This window comes from Xiphophorus hellerii, chromosome 21 (assembly GCF_003331165.1).
Source record: "Xiphophorus hellerii strain 12219 chromosome 21, Xiphophorus_hellerii-4.1, whole genome shotgun sequence".
NCBI lineage: Eukaryota > Metazoa > Chordata > Actinopteri > Cyprinodontiformes > Poeciliidae > Xiphophorus > Xiphophorus hellerii.
In genome coordinates this window covers 18,587,272-18,600,997 of record NC_045692.1, presented here as the reverse complement: position 1 = coordinate 18,600,997, position 13,726 = coordinate 18,587,272, and the positions used below count along the sequence as shown (strand labels likewise).

The 13,726-nt window shown below is 37.0% G+C and overlaps 1 protein-coding gene across 1 annotated transcript in view; it reads right to left on the bottom strand.

Annotated features, from left to right (window-relative positions):
- The window catches only part of tmx3b (thioredoxin related transmembrane protein 3b), a 46,992-nt gene extending 33,572 nt beyond the window's left edge, over positions 1-13,420 (bottom strand). The window contains exons 1-9 of the mRNA XM_032552155.1: positions 13,225-13,420; positions 12,927-12,984; positions 11,842-11,881; positions 10,487-10,610; positions 10,289-10,334; positions 5,038-5,118; positions 4,505-4,604; positions 4,266-4,343; positions 2,524-2,590 (exon numbers count right to left, since the gene is read on the bottom strand). Coding sequence (XP_032408046.1) covers positions 2,524-2,590; positions 4,266-4,343; positions 4,505-4,604; positions 5,038-5,118; positions 10,289-10,334; positions 10,487-10,610; positions 11,842-11,881; positions 12,927-12,984; positions 13,225-13,420 — 790 coding nt within the window. The remainder of the gene's footprint in view (positions 1-2,523; positions 2,591-4,265; positions 4,344-4,504; positions 4,605-5,037; positions 5,119-10,288; positions 10,335-10,486; positions 10,611-11,841; positions 11,882-12,926; positions 12,985-13,224) is intronic.
- Between the last annotated feature and the right edge of the window lie 306 nt (positions 13,421-13,726).

Here is a 13,726-nt window from a genome sequence, read left to right as displayed (position 1 = left end):
GTCAACGTTTGCTGCAGCGAGCCTCTGCTCCTGCGGTTCTGGAGCACCAAGCCCATGTTCTGCAGTGCTCAGGTGGAGCAGTTGGGTGTGGGCTACAAGACCCCAACACAGATGGATTTTTTACTGCGGGCCGTGCGGCGTGTACCCAACCTTCCCAACAGCCACTACTGGGGGCCGTTTGTATTGGCACTGTGCCTCGACGCTCTTCACTTCCGCTTCAGGCTGCCTGTTGAGGTAGAATCCGGCGTTGATGTTCAACGCATAATGAAGCAACATGGTAGACTCACACTGCTGCGATGAAAAGCGTAAATGGGTTTCTAAATACATTTTGTAATATTTGTTTCTTTATTTTCAAGCTAGTTTGGCTTTGTTGGAGAGATACAGCTTGAATTTCTCAAATTGCAATCAATCAAACCTTAAATGGTTAACCTACACAATAGCAGACATTTCTGTGTTGAAAGAAATGTCCCATTAAGCAGCACTGAAAATGACATTTTTGATACTACATTCCTCTTAACAAGAGCTAGTGTGTGTGTCTTCTGGTGTGTCACACATAATGTTAGATTATTGTATGAATGTGTGTGTAATATATTTGAGGGCAAACATTTTTCATCTTCTGGTTGTTTCTTTTTGCAAGTACATTTATCTTTAAAAGACTGACCAGTATATCAATGAATGTCACAAAGGAAATATACATGTTTAAAGGGTTAAGAATAAAAAAATATGTATATCAATAGGTTTTAACTTAATATTTTTTCAGAAACTAATATCTCCTTAGGAATCAGTGAATCCCTTAAGCATTAGAATAATTCCAGCTCCTCTTAACATCTTTGAATGGTTCTTACACATTTTGCCATACTTAAGATTTAAATCTGAAGTTTTCCATTCCTTTAAGCTAACTTGTGAATATTAAAACTAAGTAAGCAATGATTTTTAGAAGATATTTGTACAGAATCCAGATTTTAAGAAAAAAACCAACAAAGAGTAAGGAAGAAAGGTCACACGAAATTATAATCTGTAGCAACCAAGTCCACCTCAGATTTGACCTTTCAAACACATTGAGCTGTCCTCTACAAATACTTTTTTTCATTACTCTTGCAGTTAGTGATGACAATCTTTTACGTCTTGCCGATGGCATCTTCAATTCATATTTTCATGACCTTGCTTAGTTAATAATCTCCCAAACTGGACTGGGAAAAAGCAGCTAATTGTTACTTACATGTTTCCTATTTTCTAAGGTTGTGAAAAAATATATACAGTAGGTTTCTAATTTCCATCCCTGGTTGTCTGACCCCAAGAGCAGATTGAAAGATGACTCAGAAAAATAAATAGTAAAACAGAGAAAAACACAGAAACCAGAGGGAAGACCAGACAAATCCTGATTAACTTGTGAGAACTCAGTTGTGAGGAGAGTTTTATGTATCTTCTTCTTTTTGTTCACGTAGAATGATTTTTGTAACAACACGTTTTCTCTCACTTTCCCTCAAAATGATCGACATTACTCAGCAACTTCTTGAATAGTTTGTTTTTTCATCTCTTACTTGGCTCTGCCGTTATCCAAAGCGGGAAACCATCCAATGATCTGGGCCAGAAGAGCGAGCGGCTATATCTTGCAAACAGAACGGCCTTTGGGTCGAACAGCAGCTGTGTGCTGAGATTCCCTGTGGGCTGAGCTGAGACCCAATCCAGTTTGCTGTTAGGTGACCCAAGAGCTGGACCACAGTACAGTGTTCTAACTCTGAAAAACTGATGGGTACCCATGTCTCATAAACTATTTTTCTTTTTCCTATTTCCACGAGAGAGATCTCTCAGTTTAATGTTGTTTTAGGTCATTTTTTAATTTGCTAATAAACATTAAGAACAGGAATAAATGTTAAAGTGTCACTGTTCACTATAAGTCATTATTACATGTAATCAATTTGACTGACTAATAGAAGTAAATCTTATTTTTGATAAGCATTGAATATACTTATCAACACTAAGCATTTTTATCCTAAACTACTTCTCCAAAGCTTAGAATGGATGGAATATAAGGTCTATAAATGCACATATTTTCCACTCTCTACTGTATTTTTCCACTCATGTCCACACCTGAGATCAAAATCCACAGTTTTCCAGAAAATTTCTGACTACCTAGGAAGCCTGTCTGTGAGAAATCTAACCGTTTCACTCAGATTTTGTCGTTGCTTCAGTGTCAGTTCAGTTCTCAGCTTTGTTTAACTGTGTAGACAGCGAACGAGCACGGTGCTTGTTTCTTTTTCTGAAACCGCGGTCTCCAACGCCCACTCAGAACAGGCCCCAACAGCAAGGCCCGCTATGCACGTCCGCCCAGAGACAAACTACCACGACATCCCTGGACTAACCACATGGCTATAATAGAGGGCAGAGCCCTGGCCGGTTTATGATGAGCCGGGCACACCATAAGCTTGTGCGGTGAGGGAAATGATAGAACAACAGCGGGAAGAAAAAGCACAAGACAAGGGAGAATGTGTTAGACAAAGACCAGAGTAACAAGATACCTACCATCATAAGTAAAGTGGGATCCATCCTTGAAGACGACGACTGCGGGCAGCTCTGGCAAAGACACGGACTGTTGGAAAAAAACAAAACCCTGTGTTACTTCATTGTCATTAAAAGATCACTTGAAGCTGATTTAACTACAACTTTATAAATCATAACAACTGTAACATAAACACTACAGGAAACTATAAAAGTCAAAGAATATGATTTAAAACAAAGCATGGAACAATTTATGAGGTTTACATCATCTTGTTTTGTTACATTTAGCAAAAGACCTGCCTTTTTACAGCAGTTTTAAAGGGATAGTTCAGAATTTTTGTGAGACTTTCTGTGCATATGTGCAGTGGATACAGTTTTAGACATTTATACATTGAACTTTTTCACATTTTGTGATGTTACAGCTACAAACTTCAGGGCATTTATTTGGAATTTCATGTTTTACACCAACAGAAAGTAGAGCAATATGATAAACTGTAAAGTTTGAAAAGTGTGGCTTACATTTGCTTTATGTCCCCCAAAGAGAAAACTTTGTAAATACTGGGCAATTCTGAAACATAAATAAGCTTTGAATTGGACTATTCTATTTTAGTTCTGTCTTAATATTTAGTGTTGTTACCATGGCAAACCTTCACCCCAGTACAAAGTCTTTTGTAACATCGAACAGGGTTTCTGTCAGAATCAACTTCCCCACTGCTGATGAAGAAAAGCATTCCCACAGCATGATGCTGCTACCACCACATTTCACAGTCGTAGTAATGTGTTCAGGGTGATGAGCATGGTAGTTTTCCTCTTCATATAGTAGGATGCACTGAATGCAGTTTTATGGCCAATCACAATCTTTAAAAAGTCCATTCCGATTTTGGCAGATACCAGTTTTTATATCTTTTTTTTTTTTGACATACCGAGGCCAAAATCTCATAACACTGAAAGAAGCTGCAGCATTTGTAGCTAGTTGGGGGTTTTTTGTCTTTTTTTTCCAGTCACTAGAGAAGTCTGAAAAGTAACTATATATGGTGACAAGGTCACTAAGTTGGCAACAGTGGGGGTGACTATTATTAACCAAACATGCGCAGATGTGACCTGGTGGGCGGATCTGTCAGTCATCCTTCTCTTACTACAGGGAAAATGGCAACAGTTTCTGATTTTCAGACCTTTGCAGAGATAAATAAGATAGATGGATGCGATAAGTTTCACACATAAATATTGGTCGATCACCCAAAATTATCGAAATTGGGACAGATTTTCTTCATTTTGGATCTAGGCATAAAAGTTGAATTTCTGTCACATCTGATCTACCAAAGTGAACTGAATATAAATGTTTCCACATTTTCAGAGTTTTATTTGTAAAAAAATAAATAAATAGGGGTGTACCAGATAAATTATACAATAACCACTTGAAACAGTTAATGTCAATGTTTAAAAACTTCAGAATAAGACCACACCTAGATTTGAGAATAAAATATGTTCCAATCACTTTGGAGCTGTTTTGATATACGGACAACCGAGTGTACCAGCTGCTCCTGAATGCAGCATGTGCACCTTCATCAACAGGGAAAGGTTTAAGAGATATGAATACATCTGGAAGAAACTAATCTGTAAGTGTGTTCTAATGGGTACAAATCCACTAAGAATACAAAAACATAAATTACTTTAGAGTAATAAAAAGACATAATAGAAAAAGCACTAACAAAATTGTATCAAAAGTCCTTTCACTGAACTGAAAAATACACAAACAAATGATTTACCTCAGGCACAGCTTCCTCTGAAGCTGAGAAGAAGTAAGTATAAACAATAAGTTCAGACGCTGCATCGTTGTACTTCTCCTGCAAACAGAAAAAAAAAATCAGCTTTTAATTGTTTTCAACAGTAATAAAAGGGCAAGATACACGTGATTTTTATTTATTTAGTCTACATTTTCAGCACTGTGTCTGTTCTGAAAAGGCTTAGAACAAAAACAACGTCTCATTTCATGGGTGGTGCTTACTTTAAGAGGAGACTCTGCACCGATGTACACAAAAAGAACATCGTGTCTCTTCAACATGTGTTCGAACATCTGCTTGCTGGGAAGAGCCCGGACGGCTGGTCTGGAGGAAGAAAACCCACAAAATATAACTTATTTCGATGGGTCGTTATCTCAAATGGAGACAGAGAAAACATGCACTTTCAGGGAAGTCAAGCTGTTGATTTATATACTGATGGCTCCACCTAGTGGAGGTTTGCTAAGAGAAAAAATGTTTCCCCCTCTCAAGTTGGGGCCAAGCTTTTGATCATCCCCTCTGTCATGGATGGAGTTTGATTTCCCCCTGAAGGAGAAGAAAATCTGTCAGGCTCGCTTTATGCAATGGCTTAAAGTGGAGCATCAGAGGCATCCGCTGAGCTATGAAACAACTGTGTTCTGTGTTGATAAGCAGGCTTGGATGAGCTTTCATTGGCTCAGCATGTGGCACTTGGAAAATAAAGGGGGAAGTTCTGCTGAGTTCTTAGCTGCATGTCATATTGTTTCGGTCTGAGACTCACCCTGCCACCCTGTTGGCAAACTCCACAATATCGTCTTTTGTTCTGGGTCCCTTGTAGCTGTAGGCAAGGTCGCCCTTTAACCTGCACAACAAAGACAGAGACAAAGCAGGGGTGAAAAGCTATTTATGGTTTTCACATGATTGGAAGCAAGTTTTAGGAGGTAAATACTGATGTAATGTAGACAAAGTCATATTGTCACACATGAATCCTTATAAAGCTCTTTTAGCTGTTATCTAAACCCTAAGTAAACACATTTCAAAGCCAAGACTTTTAAATAATTTATGATCATGCAAAAAAAAAAAAGATCTATTATTAATTTAATTAATTTAATTAATAAATTAATGATAGATCTGCAGGAAAGCTTCACTTTTGGTTCAAGCAACTGCAGCTGTTAAGGAAAGAAAGATAGAACACAAAGAGGAACCAAAAAAGGACAACAAGAAAGGAGTAACTGTGGGACACAGGTAAGGAAGGACAGATTAAAAGACAAGGAAAGAAGGAAAAACTAGAAATTATTAAGGAAATAACAAATGGAGACAATACAAAAGGAATAAAGCAAGAACAGAAGAACAGCAGACAAAAATAAGGAATGAAGGAAAGAGAGATGGACAGAAAGAAGCAAGGATGGAGACACAGAAGCAGAGGCACAATGAAGCAAGAAGGACGTTAAGGACATGAGGAAAGGAGAAGAGAAAAGAGCCAGGAAGATGGAAAGGAAGGACAGAGAGAGGGAGAGAGGAAAGAACATTTAGACAATACTCTAGAAAGACAGATATGTTCAATTCTCCAACTTTCTTTGTCTATACTTATCAGTGTCTGAAAAATCCTGAAATCACTCCTGCTTCTAGTAGGAAATCCTAACAAATCCATCAGACAGTCAAAATTCAATAGCTTAAGTTGAGCTATTTCATATTCCAAATTTAGGAGGTATTTAGAATAAAGGCTGCCATGATATTAGAGAGTTGGGCCTAAAACTTAAAACAAACCCATCAAAGAGATGGCGAGCCCATCTCTTTGATGGCCAAATTAACTAGCTGTTACATTGATGAGTTCAGCAACATTAAAGAAAACCACAGTAGATAATGAAAGCATCGTCTCCATAAAAATAAAAAAAACACCTCACAACATCCAGCTAAGTGATGAAAACTCACTAAGGGGTCTCCGGGTAATTATTCCAGAGAAAAAAAATGTACAACATTTAAGAGAAAGTGAAAAATAGTTATTAATATCAAATTAAAAACCCACAATAACATTCAAACTCAATCTAAAACAACATTTTTCAGACAAATGTGATAAATGTCAACATATTCTTCAGTTAAAATTACAACAAAGGTTTCAGACAACTCATTTAATCCACTTTCAGCATGAGACATCGTAGAGACAGTCACGGCTTCCTGTTACAACGGGTCACAAGACACTTTCTTTAAAAAGACAGAAGACGACAGATGAATTCTTGGCTGTTCAGGGATGAACCATCTGCTCCAACAACGGAAAATGCTCCAAAACTGTTTGGATGACACTTCACAGCCAGAGCACAGACGGACAGTGACCCAGAACATAATGCAAGAGGAACCCAAGACTTTCTGAAGGAAAGGGAAATGGACGTATTATGCAATGGCTGAGTCGACAAGACAACCACGCAAGAAAGATATCCGTATTAAAAGCCAGCTTTGAATTTTCATATGAGAACCTTCTGGAAAAATCCTCAAGTTTTGTAGTAACAAGAGCGTCAAACTAAACTGACACAAATTTATTAATCAATTTATCAATTTATGAGTTGGCATCACCTATTAGAGATTACTAAAGTAAACATTGTTAAAACTCTGTTATGTGCGTGTATTCCTCAAACAATAAGAGTTTTACCTTAACTCTACAATTTTCAATAATCATTCCAGTTTCTGCATTTTTCATATTATGCATAGGTTGAAAGCTCATAAAAATACAACTTTACAATACTTTTTCAGCCTTCCTGTTCTCGCCTTGTTCTCACACAGAGCCTGAATGAACAGCAGATATGTCTCAGCATGTTTTAGAAAATTATCTAAAAAGCTTTAAAACTGTTTTTCCATCGCTCGCCAACATTATTTTTAACATCAATAAATTATAATATGCATTCCATTGATGCTCACTTGTCAGATTACAAATATCTTTTCAAAATATCAACCTTTAAGACAGGTAATAAACAAACTTTTCATTAATCCTACATTACTGTATTTAATGTTTTCACTGATTTGATGTAATGGTCAGATCTTAAAAGTTGCAGAAATTTCCCTCCTCTTGTGGTTAGATACCATCAAGTGGAAAAATTGTCCAATTCTGGTCAGTAATATATTCCTCTGTGAAACTATAATTTTACATGTCATCTATTTTGTGGTTTCATCCATTTGTGGGAGGTTTCAACACTAATTTGTTCTACATCCCAGAGAAATGTTCTTATTCTGTAATATGGTGTTATGTATACAACAAAAAGACAGTAACCTGATGTGATTTGGTCATAAACTGATAAGTAATTTGCAAATAACATCTTGGCTGCACATTAATAGAGATTTATTCTAGGCCACCCTTTACATTAAGGCTTAAAATGATGCATTTAGACAGCATTTCAGATTCTTGGTGGCTTAACAGAATAAATGTCCTAATATAACTTAGGCTTTAAAGTAACACATACAGACTTACAAAGTAGGGCTAATACTTTATGCATGAGATTCAATAAAGAATAAAAAACCCTGACACATTCCTCCCACATTAATATCAACTTCATAAAACTGTTCCTGCAGATTCGTCAGCTGCCTGTTAATGCTATGGCTCTCACTTTCAGACAGATATCAAAGGTGCAGCGTGGCACTGAGAGACTCCGGAGGCCATTGAAACCCAATGATCTCATTAACATGTTGGTGTGATAATGCCAACCGCTCACGCTGGTAGAGGCCATTAGGGCCTGCACAGAGTCAGCATCAGTACTCTGACGTACCGCAGAATTTCAGTAAGGCTCAGCTGGTATTCGGGGCTTAAATGTGCGCCAGAAAAGACCACCCCACCTCTTCACACCCTGTTAACATCAACGCCATGACTCATGCACAGAGAGAAATGTAGTTCCATGGAGTCCTGGTATTTGACCAGATGTTTTACCTAAACTTTAGAGCAAAAAAAAAAAAAACTACACCAGATGTAACGTTAAATATTCAACAAACTAATTCTACAAGCCAATTGGGATTTTACTGCCTGATCAGCTTTACAATGCTGTCCATTTAAAGCCACAGTCATCAAAAATGAATACGATAGTGTATATTATATTTGAACATTTTATAAGCCACAGGCCATGCCCCTTACATCTCCTCAACTGGGTCACATAAAAAAATTTTAATTAAGCATGAACGAGTCTGTAAATTCACACACAAATCCAGTTGTGCTGCTTTCATTTTGAAAGCAACTTTAATTTTCTACTTAAGGAGAATCTTAATGTGAGCAGGCTCTTCTACAGCAATGTGAATAACAAAAAATTATAGTTCGTGCTAAATAGAAAGAAAGAAAGCAAAATATTGATACAAAATGTAGATTTCTTTTAACATGTCATAGCCCTGGGGATTTATTTGCAAATGTTAAAGTGATATGTACAGTTTACTAGACACAAAGTCACTAGTTGTCTTGAATTATAACTTGAACTTAAATGATCAACATAAAACCTGATGAATATTCCTGTTAAGTAAATCCAGCTTCAGTTGTCAGTATTGTCCCAATTAGAACATCTTCAGGTGGGCTTACTACCAAAAAAAAAACACATTAAAAAGTCAGGTTAGTCTAAAATATAGCACCAAGAAAGAAAATAAAAACAAAATAACCTTTTTCCTAATTATCTCCCATTCCTCCAACAAGCAGAACGCATTAAGGATCACCAAGGTTTCATCAGCTCACAGGGCCTAATGAGCTCAGGGGCAAACAGCCTCTAAATCAAGTCTCCTTCTCTCATCAAGGGAGGCATCTCGTGCTATTCGATGCCTGTTTCATCACTTGCTAGGTTTAATGTCATGAGCCCCGCCGTGATCCTGTGGCACTTTCCCAAATGAACCTGAAGAAACCAAATGGGAAGCCCATTATGGCAGCGTTGCTGATAAATGGCCCAGCTTCAAACACATGGAGGAGACCCTGATCATTTATTCTCATGTCAACATGCGCTCTGCCGTTACGCAGCTGGCGTCTACATAGAGCCAGAGATTTAATGGGGAAGATGTCACTTGTCATTCAAGAAGAAATCATTTCTTACAACAGACGGGATCAGTGAAAATGGCACCAACAGGACGAAAGGGATTATGGAGCATATCTGTAAATAATGCTGGAAAACAAAACTGAGCATTAAATATTCTAACATATAACCGACAGCATCTGAGAAAGCCAAATGTAATCACATTCAAGTACAAAACGTGTGAACAGAGCCTGTCATTTAGTTATGCCTCAAGGAAAACACAACAACACATTTTTCCCTCCTGAATACAGTTAGTTATCTTAGGGCATCTCCACTGGTTGGCCCTCAGGGGATGAGACACAAACAGAGGCAACACACGATTCTAATAATGACACAAATTAGAAAAAGGCAAAGGAACAAAAAAGGATGAGAATAGCATTATAGCTACATGTTCAGCATATAAAGGTTTTAAATTGACAGAATGAAAAGAGTATTTTGATACTTGTCCTGCCAATCAACAGTTGATCAAAGTAACATCAGTTAGTTACAACAACTTAAGTATGAGTAATTTTGGTATAAAGACATAACAAGGTTTCAAAAAGTCCATTTAAAAAGCATAAAAGTAGTCGCATCATACTCTTTCTATGAGTTAAAGTCATTTTAATGAGATGCCAGAATGACTTGAGTTTGCTTTACTTGTTTGAAGCATAAATTTAAGACTTTTTAAGGATGCACAGGCATCCTGGCAATTAAGAAACAACTCAAGAACCTGAACACTACTAAATTTAGATTGTGTTTAACATTAATGCGTAAGTCTATTTATTACAATCTTAATAAATACATGCTACACATAAAATTATTACAATTGTAATAGTCCATATGTTATACTATTTTAGAAGTTGATCCTACATTATGTTTGGCCACAATTGGTGAATCTCTTTTAACTAGTAATGCACAACTGATGTGTGCAAAGTTTTTCAAAAACAGATGAATTATGGCAATTTTTAAATTGTGTTTTTGCATTTAATGCTTATTGCTAGTAGCCATGTGAAATAAAAAGTAAACACTTACAGCTTTATTGTTGGATAGCCTCGAACACCAAACTCTGAAGCCATTCCTGCAATTCATAAAAATAGTACTCACATTACACCAGAAACAATAGTTACACCATTGTCTTCTTAAATCTTGAGGTAGACATCTAATTTAGTCTTACTGTTAAAACAAGGATATTTATCTACATAAATTTAATTTATAAAATGATTTACTCACCTGAGTAAGCAGTGGCATCCATCTTCCCAACACGCACCGGTGACCCCGAGCTTTTCAGCTCTGCTCCCACGTCGTACCATACCGGCTCGAGTTTTTTACAGTAACCGCACCATGGAGCGTAGAACTGGAAGATATCACAAGAGGAAAGTTATCTCTCTGAAAACAAAAGCCTTCACGCTGCAACTCTTCGATACAAATGAAAATTCTAAAGCACCACCGTTCACACCTCATTGTCCTGATTCATTCATTTCTAATGACTAAAAAACGCCCAGTGCAAGTACAGGTTTTGTGTGGTGTTATTGTGCAATCTATTAAGACATATATTATTAAAGTCAGAGGGGCATAATTGATGTTAAGATATAGGATAATGTATTTGCAAGTGAATTCTTTGGTAAGATTCCAAAAACTTTTGTTTCATAAGCCCACAGAAGATTTTCCAAAAATACAAGATGCTTTTAGGAAAAGTGGGGCAGGCGTTTCTGTTTTCACCCTGAAACTCTCTTATGGAGTTTCGGTCCAATCTTTGTCTTGTTGTAGAATTACGAGCAGTGACCTCAGTGGAGGCAAGTAAGGCCTGCTGTGCTTTAGATTTTGCTTTTGGGTTTTTGTAATGTCCTGATAGTCGTGGATGTGCTCTAGGAGTCATTTTGGTAGGCCACACCCCCTCCTAGGAAGGCTCAACATCGTTCGGTGTTTTATCCAATTGTGGATATCTCTGTAATTGTGTTTTGCTCAAGTATAAAAGCCATAATAATGGTTTTGCAAGATTAAACAGAAATTTTAAGCCACTTAAGAATAGTTAATACTGTATTAATTGGTCAGATAGGTTATGTTTAAAGGATTTCTTGATTCTATAGGACTTGCAGCAATCAGGCCTGGGTGTGCTCAGTGAAACTGAACTCAGTCTGCCAACTAAACATAGTTAATTCATGGTTTAGTAATGTTTGTCAACATTACATCAGTATTTACCTCCTAAAACTTGCTTCCAGTCATGTGAAAACCATAAACGGCTTTATATTTCCCATGTTGCAACTGCTTATGCAAACACTAATGTTCCAATAACAGTACTAACAGAAGTGATTCCTGGAGACCAAACTAGCTGGTAAGGCACGTTTGCCACTGATTTGACCCAGACCCAAACACCACAGCGCTCCAATCCCCGGGGCTTTTCTCCGCATGCTTGACTTATTAACTAATCACCAACACAGAGGACGGTGCACACACACCCTCCCCAGCAGCTACCACATCCGCAAGCGATGATCCGGGCAGCGGCGTGCTCAACCCAACGTTAACCACACTTCAATGGATTCAATGAATCACTTTGTGTTTGTATGTGTATTAAATGTCACACTCACATCAACCAGCCAGATGTCATTTTCCCTGGTGTCTTTAAACCTGTCGCAGAAAAAAAACAGAAAGTTGTACTTATTCAACAGATATTTAAAGACACCAAAAAACTCTCTTTGAGTGATGTACTGTATGTGGTGTTAAGACAAGTATTTAAAAGAAATATTAATAGATTTATAACATAATCTAATTGTCTTCATTTAAAAACTTGGAAGCTACCATTTTTCCTACTGTTCATTAAGCAACTTTATATGGATTATTAGTTTTATTTGTTTTTAGTAACATTTCTTTTTGTTACTTTTATCTGATAGTATAGACAAGCATTAATATGTAATTAATAACATGCATCTTTCGAATAAAATAGGTTTGCAATGCGGCATATTTTGCTTTCTTGCTGTTCTGCTTTGTTTTGCTACCTTAATAAATGAGGGAAAAGGTGATTGTTTTAGTTTTCACATACAAGTATGTTGTGTAAGCTGAGGTATTCCCAAACAGTCAAATTTCTCTTTCATAACCAACAGAAATGTGTAGCGGGTGTCTTTGAACTGGCAGCAACAGATGGGGCAGAGGGGACTGTTACATTACTCTAAACTCCACACAGCTGCAGAAATCTGTGGCTTTGCTGGTTGGCTACTTTCTCTTACTTCTCATTTAAAGGACTTTAAACTGTGGGAACGGTATGAAGGAAAATCTTTGCAAAATTGTACTGTTTTTCAAACTATGGTGCATCTTGATACCGGTAACTGGCTCATGCAAACACCGGATCAAGAATATAGAAGGTTTTATTTAATAAGCTTAATAAGAATACAAACAATAATTGTTTTTGTATACTTGATTGAAATGAAAAATATGTAGAGAAACATCATTTTGAAATGTTGTATTCCAATTTCCAAAATGCCAATATAAGTCATGCATCACATTAACAAGTATCACGTTTTCAGATGTAAACACCTTAAACAATCACTGTACAACCATGCATACAAAACATGGTTTTACAAAGCATGTTTGTAAACTCAGGAAGTTGCATTATTACATGGTCAAGTTTCAATCAGGCATTGTAGCTGGAAATTGAATTTAGAAAAGCATCACTTACGTTTCATCGAGATCTTCAACAAAACCAAACACCGATGAGCTCAAGAAAGCTGCTAGAACTGCAACAGTAAAAGACAGAAAAAATAGGCATGTTTAAATTAGAGACAACCTGCAACTATGAGCTCCTAATGAGTGAAGCATCACCAGCTAAAGCTACTGTCGCCCTCCCAGGCTAACTGTGGCTCAGTCTGGGCCAAAGTTAATATAGCAGCCGCTGCAGACGTCGTTCTAAACCCCGGGCATGAAAGTGTATGTGTTAAACTGTTGGGGGTGCATAATACAGGTAAACGTAAACGTACCTCCACAAATCACGGAAGCCCTGACTTCTGCCATTGCTTCAAGTGGAAAGAGCAAGCAGGAAATGCTGCTGCTAACGTTGGGTCGGTACGCATGCGCAGATTTACGCAGCAGTCCGAAAAGCTTTACGTCAGGATTTTTTATTTTTATTTTTTGAAAAATATCCTTGTAGATTATAATGAATAAAACATTAGACATTGTGTAAAATTTATTACATCTTCAGGTCCCAGGAAAAAGAATCTCACACATTAGAACAAACAGCAATAAACTATAATATAATATATATTTTAATAGTCTATTTTTCTACTTCGCTTTGTTTCGCTTTTCATTGTACAACAGTAACTGATTTTTATTGCGTTGCAAATTAAAAACTAGAATATTGGTAACATGAATACAATACCATTGTTTATAACTTTTTACAGCCTCTGTTCATATGTTTACTTTTCATGTTAGTTGTCTTGATTGTCTTGATGAAGACATTTCATAAATCATTAATAAAAATAG